Source organism: Polyodon spathula, chromosome 19, assembly GCF_017654505.1.
Source record: "Polyodon spathula isolate WHYD16114869_AA chromosome 19, ASM1765450v1, whole genome shotgun sequence".
Classification (NCBI taxonomy): Eukaryota; Metazoa; Chordata; class Actinopteri; order Acipenseriformes; family Polyodontidae; genus Polyodon; species Polyodon spathula.
In genome coordinates this window covers 20,680,504-20,705,047 of record NC_054552.1, presented here as the reverse complement: position 1 = coordinate 20,705,047, position 24,544 = coordinate 20,680,504, and the positions used below count along the sequence as shown (strand labels likewise).

At 38.9% G+C, this 24,544-nt stretch overlaps 1 protein-coding gene across 1 annotated transcript in view; it reads left to right on the top strand.

The window, feature by feature from the left end:
* LOC121294315 (leucine-rich repeat and immunoglobulin-like domain-containing nogo receptor-interacting protein 1) overlaps positions 1-24,283 on the top strand; it is a 28,770-nt gene extending 4,487 nt beyond the window's left edge. Inside the window, exon 2 of the mRNA XM_041217910.1 lies at positions 20,594-24,283. Coding sequence (XP_041073844.1) covers positions 20,606-22,453 — 1,848 coding nt within the window. The 5' untranslated portion in view covers positions 20,594-20,605 and the 3' untranslated portion in view covers positions 22,454-24,283. The remainder of the gene's footprint in view (positions 1-20,593) is intronic.
* The last annotated feature ends 261 nt before the right edge of the window (positions 24,284-24,544 follow it).

Here is a 24,544-nt window from a genome sequence, read left to right as displayed (position 1 = left end):
GCTTTGAAGGATTGCAGGGGGAAATAATAAGGGCCTGTGAAAGAAATATAATAATATAATATAAATCTCCCTCCTGACCTGTGAGGGTGCTAAGCAGCGAAAGTAGGATCCTTTGGACAGGTTGGCCTGACAATTCTTTTCCAGGGTCGGGAAGTAGGTCAGTCTGGAAGAAGGTGAGACTCCATTGCAAGAACGTATTGACCTGGAAGGGAAACGACGTAGCAGCTGCAGATTGTAGTGACAGCTGCACTCGTTTACCAAGGGGTCATGCATAATGGCATAAAAGTGGCCGGAGAATCGCAATCTACTCCTTCGCTTGGTTTTGCATTTAAACCATGAGAGACGCAGTAACAACTGTTATAAAAAGAATATTCGTGAGTGTTTTGTTTGTTTGTCGCTGTTAGTAATTGTCTTTGTTTGTGAACAACCAGACGGCTAGCACGTATCCTGAGCTGTTGCCTTGGGTCAGCACAAAGCTGGAACAGCACTACAACACGGTCACAAAATAAATTGTTATCATCCACCATGAGCACTACTGCACGCACCTGGACTGGTGAACGCGGCAAGTATTATTATGGGGCGGATAACGTGTATTTATTATTTGGGTGCAATCCCTTTCTTTTCTATCTCCGTGCTTTACACATTGGTGTGTATAGCTGGAGCTTATTGTTTGGTCGCCAGACCGGGATTTACAAAAATAAACATCCTTTTTCCCAAACCGGATTACAATTGTGATTATTCCTGCACTGCATCACCTCTGCACCTGTTCATAATCAGGGACTTACAGGGGTATTGTTAGCTCCAGAAATGTTTTTATGACACCTTTAAGTACAAATAGAATTTGATCTTGTGTGAACAATAACATTAGTTTAGAACTGTCCTTTTGTATTGACAGCCACGGGAAAGGATGCACATTACCAGCATACTTGATTTCCATTGTGGTCAAAGATATTAATATGTATGTGTTACAATCCCTTGGGCAATCCTTTAAAATAAATTAAATAGATTTGCTTTTTCAATTGTTTTAATGCAGAGGTCTCCAAGATGGATTTCTTGGAGATAATAGCAAAGACCCTGAAGGTTGAAAAATCAAAGGAGCAAGATTACATTTCATCATGAGAAAGCCTGTCTCCATAGGGGCTTCCATGCTTTAACAATGGACATGGGGATGTACAGTAAACACTGGAAGTTCATAACAGGACCCATGTAGCCCTGGCAGCTGTATAAGTGTTCTGATGTCCATATAGCAAAGCTCTGGAGTAATGGCCTCTGTTAACATAAAATGTCAAATTACATTTATTTAGTTGGTGGTCCATGCTCTAAATAACTATAAGTGTTCCTTAGAGTGCTGACCTGTGCTTTTTATTGAGGGCTGTACTCACTGCTTATCCAGCTGGTCTCTCTACTGTGGTTTTAAAATATGTTTTTGCTAGAGAACTCCTTAAATTTGTTTTTCTGATGATTGTGATGCTGGTAAGAATGGTAAAAAGAGAACAAGATGCCAGGTGTCTTTCCACATTGGGGCTCATTCATCTGGGAGTAGGACTGGCAACTGGGCCAATGAGGTTGGCAAATTACTTGAATCTTACCTGGCGGTTTAAACCCAGGGTCAGGTACAGGGTCGTTAAAGACAAATAGGTATGCAGCAGCTGAAATGTAGCCTGACTTGAGAAATTCATTTAAATCATTGAGTGTGAAGCCATCACAAAAAAGGATGATTGACCTTGAGCTGCTGATGGGAAATGATTTCTGAATTAGGAGGCTGTTTCTGTGGAGGTCAGAGTTCAAGGGGCAGCATAAAGAGGTCAAGCAATGATGAATGAGTCTATGGCCTTCCCTTACTCCCTTACTGATAACTGAATTGCTTGTGCCAACTCCCTGCCACAAGACTGATTGCCCCTTAAGGGCTAGATCTGTGCTTGGCTGAATTATACTATGGTTCACCACATTTAAGGACAGCAGTGTGACCACAGGGTCATGGTCAGCATTCCCTCTAAGGCAAAAATGCGCATATTCGTCGCAGTAGCTGGCAACAACCTTCACACTAAGTTTACTAACTTTTGCAAGTTATTATCATAAATATCAACATCAATCAAGACTCCAGCCTCTCGAGGTAAACCTATTATTTTGAAACCATTCTTACAAAGCATTAACATAAGCATATTTGTGTCTGTCTTGCAGCTGATTCTCTGATTTCCCTCTGTAAAAATGTATGTCACATAAGAGCTCCCTTGGGCATCAACGAATTTACTGGTACAGGGTGGGCGAAGCAGGCATCTGGAGATTCTGCCTCTATAGAGTGCTGTTCACAAATTTGACAGTTTTTAACTCGTTGTATAATTGAATTAAATATAAAAAAATTAATATCATAATGCCAGTCGTAAACACAGAGAATAAGAAAGCAAAAAAGACGGCAACAATGGCAAAGAACTGCATTCTATGCTGAAAAACTAAGACTCAAACTCAAGACGGAGCGTTCCCGAAGTAAGTAAGGTAAATTAATTGCGTATTTCATTATTGTTAGTTTATTTCTTTCCACACTACTTGCCTTTACTGAAGCTATAATTAGCAATTTTAAACCATGGCAGTTTCTTAATTGAATTGTATTTTCTGATGAAATTAGCTCAAAACTATTTTTCTAGCTGTACAATCCTTAAAGGAAATTGATCACTTTACTGTGTAAAGGATGTATTCACTACACTACACACCATTGGTTTCATAAAGACATTCTGTCTGGAGACATGCCTCTTTTTAAATCTTGCAAATAACACTGCAGAATTAGGAAAGAAACCATTGAGAGGATTAATTATGTGTTTACATTAAAGGGGCGCTATTTAAATTACAATTGGGTAATACATAGCAGTGAACCTGTTTTATAGCAACAAGTCAGTCAATACGCCTTTATCAGTGTTTCATATTTTATCCTGGTTATTATTATAATGCCAGTAATAAACGCTAACTTAATTTGTGGAATACTGTACATAGGATTACTCTCACATGAAATTGCTGAACTGTTACTAATCTGTTTCATATTTTTATTGTTATTGTAAATGCCAGCAATAAGCTAAACAGGTCTTTTTAAAACACCTTTATTTGTAGACTGAGCTACTGTGTTAATGGAAGACTGTAAATATGATTCTCACAACTGTGCTGGACATTTGGTTTTCTGAACTGTTGTAATATAATTCTTAGGTTTTCCTGCTGCTTATAATGCCAACAATGATGTCTATAAACATTATGAGTGGTTTGAAGTATCTTCAGGTGCTTTACTTACTATTACAGCAACAAGAGTCTGAATGAAAAAAAAAACAAAGAATTGTGGTAATTCTTATTAAAATTACTTATTTTAACAAGCAACATTATATTTATGTTCAAATGCCATATTTAATTATTAATACATTAATAAAAAGTGGGAACAAATGAAATTTGCTGTTTTTGAAAAACTGAATTTGTTATTCCCAAGAATGGAACAATTATTAGCCTTTAACATGGTTACAACTGAAGGCAGTGCAAATGCCAATGTTTTATGCAGTAGTATAAAGCAATTTTATGCAGGCCACTAATTAAGCATGCAGTCTATATCTATGATAACAACCAACAGGGCTGCATAGGATCAGAGGGCGATTCAAAATCAAAGGCAGAACCACAATAAATAGTCTTTTTAAATTTAAAGTAAATTGTAAAATTGTTGAGATACTTGTGTTGGAATATTGTTTCAAAATTTTATATGCAACAAAAAATATATTAAAAGGGTTAATGCGTGGCCAAAGGTTTCTCAATCATAATTTACCCATTCTCAGTCAAAACAGCAAGTTTGTCACTATCTAAAAAGGTTTGAGGGAACTCTGTTCACAGTATTGTATGAATTGGGTGAGGTGTGCCAGGGAAGCATCATGTCCCAGACTGGTTACTGGCAGGAATCAAACCCAGAGATGGAAAAGCTGCAGTTTAAGCGCTGTCACATACTTTAATGAACAAAACACAAAAACAGGAACAAATAGAACAGGGCATGAGGGCCAAAATAAAAGGTTCAAATAAAATAATAACACGTAGACTGGGCAGACCTCACTACACCGTTCCAATGAAACACACTTCAAAACTCACCGAAACTCCTTCTCCAAACGATTTAGCTTTCCTTATATACATTTGGGAATGGTGGAGAGCATACCAAGATGCATGAAAGCTGTGCTTGAAAATCAGGGTTATTCCACCAAATATTGATTTCTGAACTCTTCCTAAGTTAAAACATTAGTATTGTGTTGTTTAAAAATGAATATGAACTTATTTTCTTTCCATTATTTGAGGTCTGACAACACTGCATCTTTTTTGTTATTTTGACCAGTTGTCATATTCTGCAAATAAATGCTCTAAATGACAATATTTTAATTTGGAATTTGGGAGAAATGTTGTCAGTAGTTTATAGAATAAAACAAAAATGTTCATTTTACCCAAACACATACCTATAAATAGTAAAACCAGAGAAACTGATAATTTTGCAGTGGTCTCTTAATTTTTTCCAGAGTTGTATATATACACACAAATGACTTGAAATGTGATATCGCTCTTTATTTATTATTTATTTATTTATTTATTTATTTATTTATTGTTACATCCACCTACCCTCTGCTACTACTGGTGCTTGTATTTCTGGAGTCTGTTTCACTATGTGTTGATTGGTTGAGAGATGTGTAGTGTAGAGCTCTTTAGTTTAAAGGAGAAAATACCATTCTTTTCAGCCGGAATGGACGGATATGTACGCCTTTGTGGAGAAGTCAGGATTTCCACTTTGTCTCATATGCAGTGAATTTACATTGTCATCTCATGACAAAACATGAGATGACATTGTAAATAACATGCAAAATAACCAGAAGGGGAGCCGCGGGAACAAGACCTGCGAGGAGCTGCAAAGAAAAAGCAGGGCAAAGTAAACTACTGCCGTAGTCAAGTAAAGGTGAAAGTTTAAATTCAGCAAGTTTCGCAGGCTCTTTAGAGATCGTTCTCAAAGGTAAGCTGATGATGGTGAATATGTGAAGAGCTATATGCTTAGTATAGCCAAAGAGCTATTTGAGAAATTCCCCAACAGAAACAAAATCTTGCAGCAAATACAAGATATGCCTTTATCTGTAAAAAGTGTTCATGATCGAGCTGTGAAAATGGCAGATCAGGTTGACAAGCAGCAAATAGAAAATATAAGTTCTGCTAGATATTTTTCGTTTGCTTTGGATGAGCCAACGGATGTCTGTAATGTTTCACAGACGTGTATCCTTGGGCGATATATATGTGACAACTTAGTACGAGAAGAAATGCTTGCAATTCTGCCAATGAAAAAGCAACCAAGAGGTGAAGACATACTTAAAACGGCTGTATGTTGTTAGCGACAAGCAGATACAGTTAGGGAAACTTGTTTCAGTGTGTGCTGATGATGGACTCAGCATGATGGGGAAACACAAGGGATTCGTTACTCTTTTGGCAGAACAACAGCAATGTCCCATTTTAAGCTTTCACTGTATTACACACCAGGAAGGACTCCATGCTCAGTATATTGGATTACAACTTCTTGATGTAATGGCATCGGTAGTGCGTATTGTCAGTTGTATTCTTGCCCAAACCATCAATCACTGTCAATTCCAGTCCCTGCTGGAAGAAGATGATTGCAAGTAGTCAGGACTTTTGATGCACAGCAATGTACGTTGGCTCTCAATTGGAGATTTGGAGCTGGAAGTTGCCAACTTCAAGGAATCAGATATTGGAATTGAAAAGTTTCATACTCTAAATTCAAATCTGGAAAGTCTTGCTCAGCAACATGCAGAACTATCAAAACTGTAGAAATGGACTGATTTGAAGAAATTGGAGGGCAAAGATAACCTCATTCTGCAATCTTGGAATGAACTTCCACTTACAAACAACACAATGCAGAATGCCAGTTTTGCTCTCTTAATGGTGTTTAGCTCCACCTATATGTGTGAATAGCCATTATCCTTTCACATCAAAAACAATTTGCTTTCAAAATTGACAGAAGAAAGCCTGAATGCTTGCATGAAGCTAAACTTGACCAGCTTTGAACCTGACTTCAAAGAAATTAGAAAAATGATGCAGCAGCAGAAGTCACTGAACAGAACACACTGGTACAATAATAATTGTGGGGTTTCTTCGCACTTTAAATTACATACATTGTGTGTTTATGACCGGCTCCTTGCAGACCATTTGCTCTAAATTTCCAGTGAGTTTAGCTGTCTTGCATAAAAAGGTAGCTGACCCCTGTCCTAAAACTACAAATTTAGTATCTAAACCATATAATGTAATCCAGCTATCCGGTAAAGCCAAGTTTGGGTTATTATAGGATGAAAAGTGGCCATGTTAATGTCCGTAATCACAATGCAGTACATTAAGGACACGTGCACAGTCTAAGTCAGTACACCAGGATAATGGCTATTGCTTGAATTACATCGTGTAACAAATTTTTTATTTTTTTTTAGTTCCTGGGTAGTAAGTGTTATTTCTTAATTGCTTATGCCTCAAAAGTATAGAAAATGGCTATTATTCCCCACAAACTTTGCTTTTGTGACCAGGACAGATACATTTCAAAATATCACTATTTCCAATGAGAAAACAGGCGAATTTGTGTCTTTTCATTCACATAAAGTCAGAAAAAAACAACATATGAATCCAAATTAACATGTATTTATACTAAAGTAATACAAAAATGACTACAAAAGATTTAGAAGTGAGTAGTTTTTCGAGATTTACGATTATACTGTAAATTTTCTATACTTTACAAAAATTGTGTTACATAGTGTTATCGCTCTTTTGGTTTATTATAATATTTCTAATGAGTCTCCAATTGCTTGTTCCTTTGGATTTAGTGTGACATTACAAAGCTTCTTTTATGTATTTAATTAAAGGTTTTGCACTTTCTTGTTCATAAAGGACACAGCACAGCGGATATTCATGTATTGCCATGCTTTACATGTATAACATACCCTGGTGTTCGTTAAAAATCCATATTGATCCTCAAATTGGCAGTTAGCAGCAGTCCTTGATTTCTGGTAGTGCTGGGTAGTCTTAGTGCTCCTCAACATTCAATTCTGGGCTTTCATATTTTTGATTTTTACTTTGCCACATTGCTTTGTGCATTGACCTTTAATTAATAACTAAAACATATTGAAAAAGATAAGGAGTGTTCAATCTAAAGGGCATTTTTAGGGCATAAATGGTTAAAGCAAGTAATTTACATGCTTTTCTATTTACTTGTTAAGTACTTCTTGTAGATAGCATCAAAGTGTAGGGGAGGTGGACGGGCGGACTAACACTGGAAGATCCTGTTGTGCTGGAAGTTGCTGCTTGAACAAAACTTCCAGTTGTACAACAGTTCCAGTTGTAACTGTGGTTCAGATTATATTCTGAACTGAAATATACTGTACAGATGCAGAATTTTAGTACTGTACATCCACATGGGAATTCACACAGCAGTTTGATTTAAAGGTTGTTTAACAGTCATGAGCTCGAGTGGAATGACAGCAATGAGCAGGTAGGACCGAAGTGAGCAGGACCAATGCAAGAGGAATCTGAAATATTAACTGATTTGATCTCCCAGGCAGGTTTGGAAATAGCAGCAGGGTGTAATGTGTTTGCCAAATAGTATTGTAGAAGTATTGTCAGGAATTGTTATGTAACGGATTTGCAGACATTTTTTTTGCCAGAGCAGTCAGACACAACAGGAGTAGTACTCGTAGCCGATTAAGAGACAAGATTGTGAGATCAATCGGCTACAGCACTAGGACCAGACAAGAGTAGATCAGACGAATGCCCCCCTCCCCCTCTTTGAACATTGTACATCAAATGTTCTTATAGATTGTAAATCCTTTTTTTAATTATGGGATTTATGCAGGGTGAGCAGATGTCATGCAGGCCTAAGACTTCAGTTTGCGTCACCACCTGCTGATTTATTTCAGATATATTTCAGTTATAGCCCTTGAAATTCCAGTTTAGCCACAGTTGCTCTCTAGCACTGCAAAAACAAGATATAAATGGTTAAACGAGTGCCCCAACACACTAACCTTAATTTTGCCACAAATTTGTTATAGCTGCATATGCCGTTCTCATTGTAATTTCCTTCCAGAAAAAAAAAAAAAAAAAAAAAATTCATTTATGTTTTAATACAAGGGGATATAATCCTTTAATAAAAATATTTCAATATCAGGTTTCTGGTCACATACTGTACATTTTAGTATGCAGCTGTAATTGCTGTACAAAACACTAAATATTCTGCAGTGTAGCATCAGAGGGGGGTCATCATATCATATTATATTCTGTGCATGAAAGTAACAGAATTGGAATATACAGAGGGGATCTTAAACCATTCTCTGTGTCTTCTTGGTCTGGTTACAAACTCCCCCACTGACAAAGAATGTTTTTAGAAAGAGTCGTAAACTAACTGCTGAACAAGTGTTTTATCTCTACCTATCACTGAATGGGTCATTTTGGCGCCAGTAGTATTTTGCTGAGGGCAACTTCCAGACAATTCTGAGTACCTTGATACTAGATGGGAACCTGTCCTTGTCGTAAATCCAGCCGACAGGGGGCAAAATAGCAGACCAATGGAGAACAAGGGGCCACGTCAGTACGAGAACAGCCAATGAAAGACACTTCACGTGGACTCAGGCACTGCCCAAAATAACCAGACTAACCAATCACAGGGTTGAAGAGAGAATCACGAAACCTGCTGACTCTCGAAGTGTGAGCGAGCTTCTGCTGTGAGCTAGCTTCTACTGCGTGTGAGCTAGCTTCCAGACATGTGTGCTGACCAAGTGTGCTGTCCGCAAAGGAGGTGTGCATGAGGAGTGTCCACCCACTAGAGGTGGCTTAGTGTTCGGAGGAACGAAATGGATGCTACACTGCTCTGAACAAAATTGTAGAGTCATGGGAGCACACATGCTCGAATTCACAGAAGGCAAGGAAGAACCAATGTTCTGAATAATGCCTAAAATCATCTTTTGAGGAAGGGCCCTGCCGTCTGTCCTACGAGAGACTAGATCAGTAAACGGGATACTGCATTAATAGGAAAGCGGGTCTTTGTTTCCACATATCTGCACAAAACGAATGAAGCAAAGCCGTACAGAAGACTTGCCACAAGAACAGTTTTACAAACTATATAACTTTTCAAATGCAACACATTAGCTGAACTGAGTTACGTCTGATCCACTGAATTATTCCCAGTGGGAAAACTGCCAACAACAAAGATAATGTTGCAAGCCTTGGAGATCAACAAGCTGATCTCCGTTTGAAAGGAACTATTTGTTATTGCGAGCCTTGCAATACAATGCGTTCAGCAAAGTGCCGTCTACATTGGAACTGCAGATCTGGACAGCTGCAGTATTCATCGACACAGATTGACTTCTATATATGGAAATCGATAAATATTCAACATGTCTATTATTAAATACTTTATGACTCGAGAAAGCAACTGAAGCAAATTCTATCAAGTTAAGTAGAAACTGTTCTAGAAATAGAATATATCTTCCTGTTAGAGTGTATAAGAAATGTATTATGTTTGTTTGAAATGTGCAACTCAAAAGGAGTTGCCTCGTGAATGCAGAGAATTTCATCACTGCCCCATTTGAGTTAATTTGAATATATAATCAACTGAGGTTGACAACAAATTATTAGTTTGGTACATCACATCTAAACTAAATTAACACAGTAAAACTAATTTGCTAAATTAGGTACTGGAATGTTGGATTCCTTTCTGAATGGGAAGTTGAATGAATTCTCGTGCATATTGACATGATCGATTACAACGAGAAACAGGTATTGAAAATACTAATGCAACGTAAACACTTTGTTTGATAAAACATGTTCAGTATATTAACCATGTATGCTAATGATGTTATGGTCGTTGTAATCGTCTGACTATGGAATCAATGAACCGCATATTACTATTCACGCATATCTCTAACCAGTAGCCTTTCCTTTCTGTATTATTAGATTAGTTGTGCACCCCTTTTTTCCTTAAATAAACAGTTGTTTTATATTTCTGACACGTTGTGTGGATGTCAATTGTTGTCAAGGGAATCCGAGTTCTACATGATATCACCGAACTATTATGGTATGTCTCAGTTATTAACATTTGGACGTTCTTAAACAGTGCGCCTAGAGACTAATTTATATGTAAATAAACTGTATACCAAAGTCACTACAGCAGGTATGGTAGGTCGAAGGGACTTCATAGAATCACATTAACAGTCAATTTCAGTTAAAAATAAAATACTTCAGTGTATTTCTGCTATAAATTTTTATATATTATGTTTTTACTTTAGATGACAAGTAATGGATCTGTGTTATATATAACGAAGCTTCAGAATTAATCTCCCAAATCCAATTTTCCTCAGCTTGACACTTGGCAGATATGCAAATGTCATATGCATAATTTCTGTTTCACATTTGCCAAGCTGTCTCCAGATATACCAATTAATAATGAAAAGAACAGTGATAAGAACAAGCTGAATCAATGCCTTGGCTGCTCAGCATCAGACAGATGAGGTTCTGGTTCTTTTCATTGAGCAACCCCTGTCCTGTTAGTAAGTACAGTACATGCAACATGAAAGTGATGTGACTTACGCTAACTCACACCACCACCATGCTACTTTCCTGCAGCTTTCACTCATTCTTCATTGTTCTTTCAAGCTACTCTCCTGCACATCTCCCTCCACTGCAGCAGCACAGTCCTCATCTATGACTGTAACAGTCAACAACAGATACGCGTCAACAAAATAGACATTTGATATATTTCTGAAGCAATGATGTGCATTTTGCACATTTGAAGGAGGTATTTATTAATATGAAAAACCTAAATAAACGTGTTTTCCCCAACGGAAAGAAAATGATAGTTATGCTAATCCCGAATACGCTGCTTATTCCACTAACTCCACGCCGTGCCTTATAACGCCTTGAGTGTCAACCCATCCCCTGCCTTGCCTTAATGCGTCATTAAAACATGGCTACCACTTGTGAGAACATATTGAGAACTGAGCCCCCGGTATCAAGCTATAAAATAAAAATAAATAAAAAAATAATAAAAAATAATAATACACATGAGTCTGACCTGTGAATTAAACTACTGGACGTGGCCATAGCCTGTGTGAAATACTAAAGTGAAATGACCTTTAAATCAGCTGTTCAGTCTTTGCTTTGGAGTGCAGTTTTTTATTTTATGCAGCAGCAGTGTTGAGAAGTGATGAATGTCGCTAGGCTCAGGGGAACAAACCTACTGACTTCACAACTCCAACCAGGAAACAAGAGGCACAATGTTTACGGTATCAGTTTAAAGACTTGCAGCTAAAATTAACCTATTTGTTTTTAAACAGCTTTACAATGAAAGTAAGTTGGTGGGTAGTAATATTTTAGGATCTGTAATAATATTCAGCAAAATATTGTCTGTGGCTTTTGCATGACTGAACAGTGTGTTTGCTAGATGTCAGCATGTAGTCTTCTAAAATACTGTAGCCTTTTTGCCCCAAAAACAAGGTGTGCCGCTTTATTGTTGTAACTTGTTGCTGTATCTAAGGTAAATAGTTTACATTTTAAAAAGAACATGGTGGTTGCAACATACTATTGTGTATTCATATAGACAAGTAAAAGTCCAATAGACACACGTTTAGACACAGTCTTCTTCTGTACCAAGGTGTATATTTTAATTCAGAATATTTGGGGTTATGAAATATATAGCTGCTCTGTGGATCTAGACATTTTGAAAAATACTTTGAGGGAAGCACATGAAAAAAAGAGTGCAAGATTTTTAGGTAGGACTGTTTTAGTAGTTAAATGTTAGCCTTTGGTGAAGCAAGAGAGAAAAAGTAAAATATGATTAAAAATGAACTTGTTGTCTGGCCAGGCAAACCGAGGTACTTCTAAAAACTTCTCCCTTTCATAGCAATGACCTGCTTTGTATTAAAGCTTTGGAGCCCATTTGTCACATGCAAACCTCACCATGTCATGCACAGCCTAAACTAGCCTACACTGTTGATCTAGATTTCAATCACAGTGGCATAGGGATCATCTTTTGTATTAGTTCAACTGGCAAGTGAAAACTTGGAAAATGGATATTGCATTATTACAAAGCTGTTAGGAGGAGCAATTCAAACAAGCAATCCCTTATAAAAACCCAGTAAAACTTCATTGAAAATTAATTGTCCAAATCAACAGCAACTTAATGATAGATTTACTATGCTTTTGCTACATGTTGTAATGCCCCCATATTTCAATGGCACTGGCTACTGTCAATGCTGCTAAGTATAGTTAGGCACTGTCATGAAGATTCATGGTGTTTCTAGCAGACTTCAGCCATTTTATATTTTTGTTTTAATCCAATATTAAATTGTAGGATATATTCCACAATGTCATATTAGTTTAAACAGGTTACATAATTAGTGCAAAATATTATTCTGTAATATTTAATATGGTGTCACTTTGAGTGATGGAAAAAAAAAATGTTCATAGATTTAGTCATGACTGATATGGTATCTGTACAAGTGTCAGCAATTCAAATTGAATTAGGGTATTATTTTACTGAATTAATCTGAAATGCAGTTAGGATGTTAGAAACATCCATGCATATTTGATGTGTGTGTTATGAAATGCAGTTCAAGATTAACAGTATAACTACATGGTTATATTCTGTTATTTACATGACTTGCCTGGAGTCGTGCCATTGCCATGTATGAGCCAAGTCTGACCAAAACATGCCACATATACAACATTCAAGTTAGAATAACAGTGACAATGTACTCCATAGGGAATGGTGCTAGGACCGCTGCTGTTTCTGGTCTTTACCAATGACCTTGATAAGGGCATGAAAGATATTAAATACATTTGGATCTTAATAAATGCAATGAGTTACAGGTCAATCACATAAATTCAGGATTCAGATAGAGAACTGGAACAGGCTGACCATGAGGAAGACCTTGGCCTTGAAGTAGCCTTGTTGCTTTTAGCAAAACAACCAGGCAGTGTGATGATTACAAGGCAGATGAGGCTATTAGTTTGTTTAAAGCAGTGGTGAGACCAAGGATATAATGCATGTTTAATGCTGTGGTGAGACCGAGGATATGGTGCATGTTTAATGCATGGTAAGCCAAATTATCATTTAGAGATATCTCAAATTTTTAAATATATCACAAAATCATTTTAAAATATCTAAAATACATTTAGAGATATCTCAAATTTGGCTTGCCATATTAATGCAGTGGTAAGACATGATTTCCATCACATGAGAGTAGATGTTGAACTTCATGCTGATTTGAACTCGGCTCTCGCCAAGATAAGCACCAACTAAGACGTAGCTTTGCAGTAAACTAATGTGATCCATCCGCCTCTCCATCCATTTGCGTTGTTTTCCATCTGAAGATGTAGATATCCTTCTGTCTGGTGTTGATTGCTGAAGTGTAATGCTAGCTCCAGGGATCAGCTAATTTTACCTCCCCAGCGCATCAGCACACACACGGCTGCGATGCTGGCTCTGGGGATCAACCCATTGTGGTCTCCCCTGCGCATTAGCATGACAACCGTCTGGATTGAGCTAAGTAGGATACATCTCTGGGGTCTTCAAGTGGGCACCTTCCATCCTCTGTGTTTCGTTGACTAGCCCACGACACCTCAAGAGGGCTCAACATTGATTCTGGTGTCCCAGCATCACCCCCCTCCATCCCCCACTCAGCTCAGCCCAGCTTACTTACCTGTACATCAGCGTTGCTTTCTTTCTATTGTATTTGAGATCCCCATTCCAAATCTTTCCGTCTCAACCACAGCCAGTTGCTGCTCCTTTCTGCTGCTTCAGATAAGTTCTTCACTGTGCGATGCAACTCTTGGCCACTGAACCCGACGTCTCTGAGAAACCAGGTTGTAGAGTGTGCCACAAATCCTCAACAACCCACCTCCACTGGGTAAACATGGACTCTCGCTGTTCCGCTTCAGCAGCTAGTTGAGCATATCAAAGTTTCTTCCTCTCATATGCCTCATATGCCTCATCCACAGCATCTTCCCATGGCACTGTTAACTCTACCAGATGAACAAGGCATGCTGATCCAGACCACAAGACAATGTCTGGTCGAAGTTTAGTGGTGGCAATTGCAGGTGATAAAATAAGCCGTTGACCAACATCTGCCGGCATCTTCCAGTCTCTAGCAGCTTCCAGTTATCCTGCGTGAGGCTTGGTTTTAACACCTTTTCTTGGTGGTTGCTCTCCTGGATGGATGAATATTGTCTTTCGTGTGTAATGCTTTGATGGAACTGGTGGCATCTTATTGGTCAGGTTACGCTTAACTTCCATTGCTAAGGCCAACCATCGCAGCACCTGGTCATGGCGCCAATAAACCGTCCTTTTCTAAGATCCACCTTACATCCTGTCAAAATGTGCCTTAATGTTGCAGGTGATGAACACAAAGGACATGAGGGATCCTCACCCACCCATAGGTTTAGGTTCTGAGGTGATGGGAGTTGCCTTGTGCCATGTAGGGGGAGCTGAACTGAGACCAAAACCTCCTTTTCCATGCTGAACTTGCCCCATAATATCTCAGATTCGAAGGGCAGCCTTAGCATCTTCCACAGCTTTCTTTACCGTCCATTTTCTTCCAGTTTTTAACACAGGTGCTGCCTCCCTTACGCATTTGTCGCGTGAATCTACTAATGTCATTTCCAGTCACTTTGGCGCACTTCAACAACTCGGTTAGAGCAGAGATTGGTAGCTGCAGTATTCTTTTACCATAAAGTCCCACTCTGCTGAGGCAGCGCGGAACTCCCAACCATTTCCTGATGTATGAACTGATTAAAGCTTCCAGCTTCTCAATTGTTGTCAAGGAAACCTCGTACACAGTCAGTGGCCACAGCAGTCTTGGCAGTAGACCAAATCGAAAGCACCAGAGTTTCTGTTTGCCTGGTAAAGCGCTGCTGTTTATGTTCTTCAACCCTTCCACTGCTTGCTGTTTAACTTCTCCCATACGAACTGTGTCCTTTAGATCCCCATCTTATCATCTCCCTAGACTTTTCACTGGCTTCTCAGACACTGTTGGTATTGCCTCACCATTGATGTAGAACCTTTTATCTACTACTTTGCCTTTAATTATAGAGATGCTCCTTGATTTAGTGGGCTTGAATTGCGATCGTGCCCATTTAATGTTATTGGTTAATTTGCCCAATAACCAATTAGTGCAGGCTACGGTTGTAGTCATTGTTGTCATGTCATCCATGTATACTCGAATTGGTGGTAGTCGCATTCCAGAAACCAAGCGCTCTCCTCCCACTACCCATTTTGGTTCCCTTATAATTACTTCCATTGCCGTGGTAAAAGCTAGTGGAGAAATGGTACATCCTGCCATTATTCCAACGTCTAGGCATTGCCATGTAGTGCTGAATTCTGAAGTTGAAAAACTAAATTGCAAATCTCCAAAGTACTAAATTACATTTTATATTGTCATCTGTACTCTGAAAAAATCAAATGTTGCCCAAAGAAGTTCATGTAGCACTGAACCATATGCATTAGCCAAATCCAGGAATGTCACAAGGAGCTCCTTCCTCTCCTTTTTTGTGGATTTAATTTTTTGCCAGATTACGCTGATGTGTTCTAAGCATCCTGGGGAACCTGGAATGCTTGCTTTTTGTACCAAAGTGTCAATGAAGCAGTTCTTTAATAGGTAGGTTGACAATCTCTGCGCAGTAATGCTGAAGAAAATCTTGCCTTCTGTGTTTAATAGGGAAATAGAATGAAACTGACGATGCTTGTAGAATCCTTTTCTTTTGGTATAAAGACTCCACCTGCTCGACGCCATGCTCTTGGTACAACCTGTTTTTTCCATGCCACGTTCATCAATTCCCACAGGATTCGTAGAACCCCAAAAGCACTCTTGCACACACTGTATGGAACTCCATTAGGCCCTGAAGATGATGATGCCCTTGCTTTTTTCACAGCTTGCTCTACTTCTTTCTACTTAGGTGCACAGTCCTCCATTTGATATTCGGGTGGATTGATAGGTGGGATGTCAGAAGGAATTGACATAGGCTCCTGCCTTTCTGAATCTGTATGTGTTTCCTCCAAATATATTTCCAGCTCAAACTTAGATGATTTTAGTGTGCCATTTTTCTCACTGGTGAATATCTTGTTTAAAAATTTGAATGGATCTTTATAAAAGTTAGTTCTCTCACGCTCTTTCGTTTGGCAGCGTTTCCGTAGGCGCTCAGCACTGCGCAATGTTGCAAGCTTAACTTTTATGACCCTTTGTAACAGATGGAGTCCCTCCTTCTGACTTTGTTCTGCTTTTCTCCATTGCTTCCTCAACTGTCTCCTTTCTCTAACTAAGCGTTCAATCTTCTGCTGCCATCTAGACTTTCCAGGAATAGTTTGTACTTTTTCCTTCCTTTTTTCAATTCCAAACCATATGCGTAGATGATGTCCCCAAATTTATCCAGCTTCTTTTCAACTGTTCCATTTAACCTTTCCAAATTAAAACAGATATCCATGTTTACTGTGTCCCACACAGTTTTCTCACAAGCTCTTGGCCATTTAACTCCAGGCTTGTGTCAGTTGAGGTTCTTTTCTCTGATACGCTGGTTCGTCTGACTGGGTTCGCAAAGATCATTAGGTTCATCACTAGTTGTCACATTGCTTTGCCCTTGCAGTATCCCATGTTGTCCAGATCACAGCATTTATTTATTTATTTAACATATTCCCTAATAAATCAACTTGGAAAGGATGCAATCTTTGTTTAATGCAGTGGTGAGACCGAAGATATGATGTATGTTTAATGCAGAGGTGAAATCATGCTTGCAACACAGCGTACAGTTTGTTGTAGAAAGTCCAGTCAGGAGCAACCAGACTAATCCTAGGCTTTAAGGGTAAGAGTTATGTTGATAGGTTGACGAAACTGAATCTGCTCAGGCCAGAATAAAGAAGGATTACCCTTGCTGCGGAGAAAGTTGAAAACTGAGGGGATACAGACTTGATTTCTTATGTTTTAACAGGATCAGCCTATAAAAAGGAGCCGACCTTTCAGTTAAAAATCCAAATTAGGCCGCTCTTGGAATCTTGCATGTGAACACTAGCAACTTGGACATTTTAATATCACACTTTTTTGAAGATAGAATTCAATATGAAAGTAAAATGAGGGTGTCTAGGGAAGGACAGTAGCTGAGCTTCAACACTGTTAGAAGATTATAACAGAGCCATAACTGTGTGTTATATATATAGCAGAACAGTTCAGCTGTTACAGGTCAGAGAGATGATTTACTGTGCATAACAATGGAAGCTGTCATTTTTAAATCTTTTTTGTATTATGTCTGCATTCTCAAGTAGCTTTGGGCTGCTGTTTTCATCATTAACACTTGTTGGATTCTTGCCACATTTTCTACATTTAGTCACCAGTGTCCTCCTCTTATACATATCTCTTAATGAGTTGTTCCAGTGCTGCTGTTATCATCACACAAGTATTTAATGATATATACAGTATGTAGTCACATTCATTCCTTTTTTAAAGATGTACTTATTAGCCTACCTGTTATCATCTTCAATTTTACACTCTGGTAAAATGCTGGTTATTCAGACGTATTTACTGTATATTAAAAGTAAATCAGGTTTGTGTGTGTGTGTGTGTGTGTGTGTGTGTGTGTGTGTGTGTGTGTGTGTATATATATATATATATATATATATATATATATATATATATATACAGTACTGTGCAAAAGGTGTGACCACCCTTTGCCGTCAAAACAGCATCAATTCTTCTAGGTACACTTGCACACAGTTTTTGAAGGAACTCGGCAGGTAGGTTGGCCCAAACATCTTGGAGAACTAACCACAGTTCTTCTGTGGATTTCGGCAGCCTCAGTTGCTTCTCTCTCTTCATGTAATCCCAGAGAGACTCGATGATGTTGAGATTAGGGCTCTGGGGGCCATACCATCACTTCCAGGACTCTTTGTTCTTCTTTACGCTGAAGATAGTTCTTAATGACTTTCGCTGTATGTTTGGGGTCGTTGTCATGCTGCAGAATAAATTTGGGGCCAATCAGATGCCTCCCTGATGGTATTGCATGATGGATAAGTATCTACCTGTACCTGCTGCCATTTTTCTGCACCCCAGTTCCTGTGTTTTCGTGCATAATTGAGTCGCTTGGCCTTGTTTCCACGTCGGAGGAATGGCTTTTTGGCCGCAAGTTTTCCATGAAGGCCACTTCTGACCAGACTTCTCCAGACAGTAGATGGGTGTACCAGGGACCCACTGTTTTCTGCCAATTCTGAGCTGATGGCACTGCTGGACATCTTCTGATTGCGAAGGGAAGTAAGCGTGATGTGCCTTTCATCTGCTGCAGTAAGTTTCCTTGGCCGACCACTGCATCTACTGTCCTCAAGGTTGCCCGTTTCTTTGTGCTTCTTCAAAAGAGCTTGGACAGCACATCTGCCTGCCTTGAAATTTCTGCCTGGGAGAGACCTTGCTAATGCAGTATAATTACCTTGTGTCTTGTTGCTATGCTTAGGCTTGCCATGGTGTATGACTTTTGACAGTAAACTGTCTTCAGCAATCTCACCTTGTTAGCTGAGTTTGGCTGTTCCTCACCCAAATTTATTCCTCCTACATAGCTGTTTCTGTTTAAGTTAATGATTGTGTTTCAACCTACATATTGAATTGATGATTATTAGCACATGTTTAGTATAATTGTTTAATCATACACCTGACTATATGCCTACAAAATCCCTGACTTTGTGCAAGTGTACCTAGAAGAATTGATGCTGTTTTGAAGGTAAAGGGTGGTCACACTAAATATGGATTTGATTTAGATTGTTCTTCTGTTCACTCACATTGCATTTAGTTAATTGATAAATGTAATCTATTAGCATGTCTATTTTTGAAAGCATTCTTACTTTACAGCATTTTTTCACGCCTGACTAAAACATTTGCACAGTACTGTGTGTGTGTATTTATATATATATATATATATATATATATATATATATATATATATATATATATATATATATACACACACACACACACACACATACATACATACACACACACACACACACACACACAACTGTGCAAAAGTCTTTTATTATTTATTATGAGCATCAATAGTTTACTCAAAGCCTCCACTAGTGTTTTCTACTATTATAACTACCTTGACTTGCATAAAGAAATCTATTTATAAGTCTCAGCATAAAACATAATAGTAAAATAGCAAAATAGAATGTATTAAATGGATCCATACAGTAGATTATGTATTTAGATATATAACATGATAGAATCGACTGCATATAGTGATCAAAACCACTGGGACAAAATCATTCCTATAATAACCATGCTAAAATACTCAACTTATAAAAATCAAGCAATCCGCTTGTAAGAATCATTTCAGGGCAAACTGACTACAAGATACGATACTGTATCAAGTGTAATGATATGTACAACCAATAAAGCTTGTTTTTTAATTTGAACTCATCTTGCATGATTAGGCATATTTATAGTGTTTATACAGTATAATCCCTGGTCTGCAGTGACTCCCAGTAGAAAAAAGTCATTCAATGAGTTGACATGGCAGGGGTTTATTTTTTTTGTTCTCTGTTAGTGAAAATTTGTTTTAATTAAAGTGACTACGCATTCACTGAATGCATACGGAGTACAGCACTGGTATTGTGTGATATGCATGTGCATTGCGTAGCGTCGCGGTGAGGAGGGGATGGGGAATTGTGGAGCTTTGCATCTATGCTTAATGAAAAACTGAGATTTTCATCGCATCAGAAAAAAACAATCCACAGATGCTTAAATTCAGTGCTAGTTCTGACAATAAAATACTGTACTGTAAAGTCATTTTGATTCAAAGGCCATTTACGTAACAATGCCCTACAGTTAAACTAGGCACCCTCACGAGATGATCACTTCTATATTGTAGTAAAATAGGATTCTGCAGCCTTGAGTAAACATAACCATGATCATATAACAAGCTGCTTATCCATGATGACTCGTTTTGATTGTGTTGATGTATTGTCCTCAGTGATTGAGCACCATTGACATTTGTATACTGTATTTAAACTGCTGATGCGCGGAGGCACAATTTTGCGAATTGTAATCATATCAGTCCGCTTTTAAGAATCAACTGCTTATACGAATCAAGTCATCCGGGACGGATGGGATTCTTATAAACGAAGTGCACTGTATTTAAGTCTTCTACTGTTCACTTAATTAATAAAATTCAAAACAATTATCCATTATAAAAACATACTTTGTCCTTATTGTTTAGATTTGTACATAAAAGAAACCAGAAGAGCTTAGATGGGCTGGAAGTCCTCACCTTGCTCGTACATTTTCTTATGTTCTAATCAAACATTATTTATCTCAATCTTACCATTCCGATTCTCAAAACACTATTCTTCTTGGTATTCAAAGAACAGCACTTCCTAGGTGTACTGTATATTTGAATGTATTTTTTGTAGCTATAAAGGAACATGCTTATGAAGGCTGCCAAGTTAAAGGGTGTAATTTAATGTTCATAAGGCATTTAGGATCATGTGCTGTCATTGCTAACTCACACTTTTCCCTTTGTTGTGTCTCTGCAGGTAACAGGTAGGATGGTGGCCGGGGAGGCTAGCGTGCACAGCTCCCTGGTGGCTTGCTGGCAGCCCATTCTGCTGCTAATGCTGGGTACTGTACTGTCAGGCTCAGCCACAGGCTGCCCAGCTCGCTGTGACTGCAATGCCCAGGAGCGATCGGTGCTGTGCCACCGCAAACGGCTGATGACCATACCTGAGGGTATCCCAACTGAGACACGCCTTCTGGACCTCAGCAAAAATCGGATCAAGACCATTAACCCAGACGAGTTTGCACCCTTCCCCCACCTGGAAGAACTGGAGCTCAACGAGAACATCATCTCCACCATCGAGCCTGGGGCCTTCAACAATCTCTACGGCTTGAGCACATTAGGGCTGCGCAGCAACAAGCTGAAGCTCATTCAACTGGGGGTTTTCACAGGGCTGAGCAACCTCACCCAACTGGACATCAGCGAGAACAAAATTGTCATACTGCTGGACTATATGTTCCAGGACCTTTACAATCTTAAGTCTCTGGAGGTGGGGGACAATGACCTAGTGTTCATCTCCCACCGAGCCTTCAGTGGCCTGACCAGCCTGGAGCAGTTGTCCCTGGAGAAGTGCAATTTGACCTCTATCCCCACGGAAGCACTCTCCCACCTCCATGGCCTGATCGTGCTCCGGCTGAGGCATCTCAATATTAACGTGGTCAGGGACTATTCCTTCAAGCGGCTATACAGGCTCAAGGTCCTCGAAATCTCCCACTGGCCGTTCCTGGACACCATGACCTCCAACTGCCTGTATGGCCTCAACTTGACCTCCCTCACCATTACCCATTGTAACCTTACCACAATTCCTTATGTGGCTATCCGCCACTTGGTCTACCTGCGCTTCCTGAATTTATCCTTTAACCCAATCCACACAGTGGAAGGAGACATGCTCCATGAATTGCTTAGGCTCCAGGAGTTTCACTTAGTGGGTGGTCAACTGGCCACTATAGAGCCTTATTCCTTCAAGGGACTGAACTACCTACGTATTCTCAATGTCTCAGGCAATTATTTGTCCACACTGGAGGAGTCTGCCTTCCACTCAGTGGGCAACTTGGAGACTCTTATCTTGGATAACAATCCTCTGGCTTGTGATTGCCGTCTACTTTGGGTCTTCCGTCGCCGCTGGAGGCTCAATTTCAACCGGCAGCAGCCTACCTGCTATGCACCAGAGTTTGTCCAGGGCAAAGAATTTAAGGACTTTCCAGACATACTCCTGCCCAATTATTTCACCTGCCGTAAATCCAGAATCCGGGAACGGAAGCCCCAGCAGGTGTTTGTGGACGAGGGTCACACTGTTCACTTTGTGTGCCGGGCAGATGGGGATCCAGCACCTGTGATAAGGTGGGTGTCCCCTCGCAAGCACCTAATCTCAGCAAAGACCAACGGGCGTCTGACAGTGTTCCCCGATGGCACACTGGAGGTGCGTTATGCCCAGATACAGGACAATGGCACCTATGCTTGTATTGCTAGCAATGCAGGAGGCAATGACACTGTGGTTGCCCATTTACATGTCCACAGTTACTCTCCAGATTGGCCCCACCAGCCCAACAAGACCCTGGCCTTTATCTCTAACCAGCCCAATGAGAATGGCTCCAATGGGACACGAGCCACTGTTCCCTTCCCATTCGACATCAAGACACTGATAATTGCAACCACCATGGGCTTCATTTCCTTCCTTGGGGTGGTGTTATTCTGTCTGGTCCTCCTCTTCCTGTGGAGTAGGGGCAAGGGCAACACCAAGAACAACATTGAAATTGAGTATGTGCCCCGCAAGTCTGACGCTGGCATAAGCAGCAGCACAGCCGATGCTCCTCGCAAGTTCAATATGAAGATGATATGATATGCCAAAGGCATGGAAGGAAGGAATAGAAAAATGGAAAGCAACTGCTCCCCGACATCCCAACTCCCAGGATGTTATTCTCAACAAGCTCGAAGCTGGGATGGCGATGTTTGATGTTGTTTTTTTTTTGTTTTTTTTTGTTCGTTCACTCCTCCCTGGATGTTTAATCAAGACTTATTACAGATAGGCCAACATGGACCACTTCTTTGAAACCGAACTTTGTGTACTGAATTCAGTGGATTTTTATGGAAAAAAAGTTAATTAAAGAATAATTAAATTAACCATTTTAAAGTTTCCTATTATTAGCTGGAATGCGAGAGGCAGTTCTCTCCCTGCAGAGTCTTTATGCCTTTATTTTTTAACTAAAAAAAATCATTTGTTTTATGGAAATGATAACTATGTAGTATCCTTGAATAGGGGTTGGTGAATACATAGCTTCATTCTTGAAAGTTAAGAGTCTTTTCTACGTGAACATTTGTTTTTAGCAAAGGAATATCTTTTCACCTATATTCTCATTGACAGAAACAGTACTGTGCAGTAGTAGTGATTTCACAAAGATGTAGTGGGCTCCAACAAAGGCGGGGATCAAGTGTCATCACTGTAAAAATATATATTATATACATTATATAAATATCTCCCCCTTTCAACACTATTGTTAATGATCATAAAAAGAACAGTTCTGTTTTTTGGAATGCGTACTAAGAAGTCCATAGTCCAGAGGGATTAATTAATCACAGGTATGGCTCAACTAGTTGACAACCTTAACCAGTTTCAAACATCATCCCCATCCAAGAACCAGCAATCCTGATTTCTAGAACACGAATGAGACCTATACACATAACTGTTTTATGTAATGTTTTAAGGACTGCTTTTAAACATTCTCTTATTTCATAGTGCTTTGAATATATTTAAAAAAAAAGAAAAACTTCCATCGCTATAACAGTCGAAGACTCTTTCATTAACTACAAGCTTGATTTAATTAATCAAATGAGCTTGTTCACAAAACATTCCTTAAAACAGTTACAGTATTCAAGTTTTGGTGAGCAGAGCCCAATATTTCATATTACACTAGAGTGACCAGCAATACCTCTAATACAGTGACCAGTAGTCAGTTTGCAAGAACAAGGGAGAGCTGGAGTCTTTATTTTAAGCTCTGTTCAACAAAAGGTCATGTGTTCACTTACCCACGGAGCTGTATCAGATTAATACTTCCTTTTGAACAGGAATATTTTCCAAAAAGTGTGACAGAATAAAAATGTCTTAACAAAACATGTATACTATTTCTGTTTGACCCCCATCCATGAAAAGAAAATCTTACATTAACTAGAATTTGAGTCGTGTCCATATTATTATTATTTGTTTCTGAAAATAAGGTTGCAAAAATCTAAAGTGTTTTAAAGTGATGTTTATGTACCAACTGGAATAAAGAACACACCCACAGTGAGCCAATATAATATGGGCAGGGGGTCATGGAAGGCTGTTAGCATTTTTGGCCTAAGGTGGCTGAAGCATAAAAGCCATTAAACAGCTAGTTGCCATAGTTAGGTATACCAAAGGCTCACTTTGTCACATGTGTACTTTACTCTGGTTCATGTGGGAAGCGGCTCCTACTAGACCTGCAAAAATGAAGGAATTGGAAACTTTCTTTGTTATGTTAACCCAGGATTACAATGAAGTTGTCCGAAACTAAGAACTTCTTTTATTTAAAAATAATGATAATAATAATAATTAATTGTTCTGTGCAATAAAGGTAATATGCAGATTATTATTATTTTTTTTAATCAACACAATTTTCTTGATGTTAAATTGTTTGATGAAAATATGTTATGTTGTATTAAACATCTATGGCGTTTTTTTTTTTTTTAATTAATGGTTCAATTATTAATTCAAACGTGGGGAACACTGTTGTTATCACTATTGTTATTGCATATTTTTAACCATTAACAAAGACATAAAAAGCATATATACAATTATTGTACTAAGAGATTAATATATGACAAATCCACTGGAAAACATTTTCATCAGTGTCCACACAAAACAATGAATCTAGACAGTATCACAAAATGTAATACTACCCCTAGGGATACATTT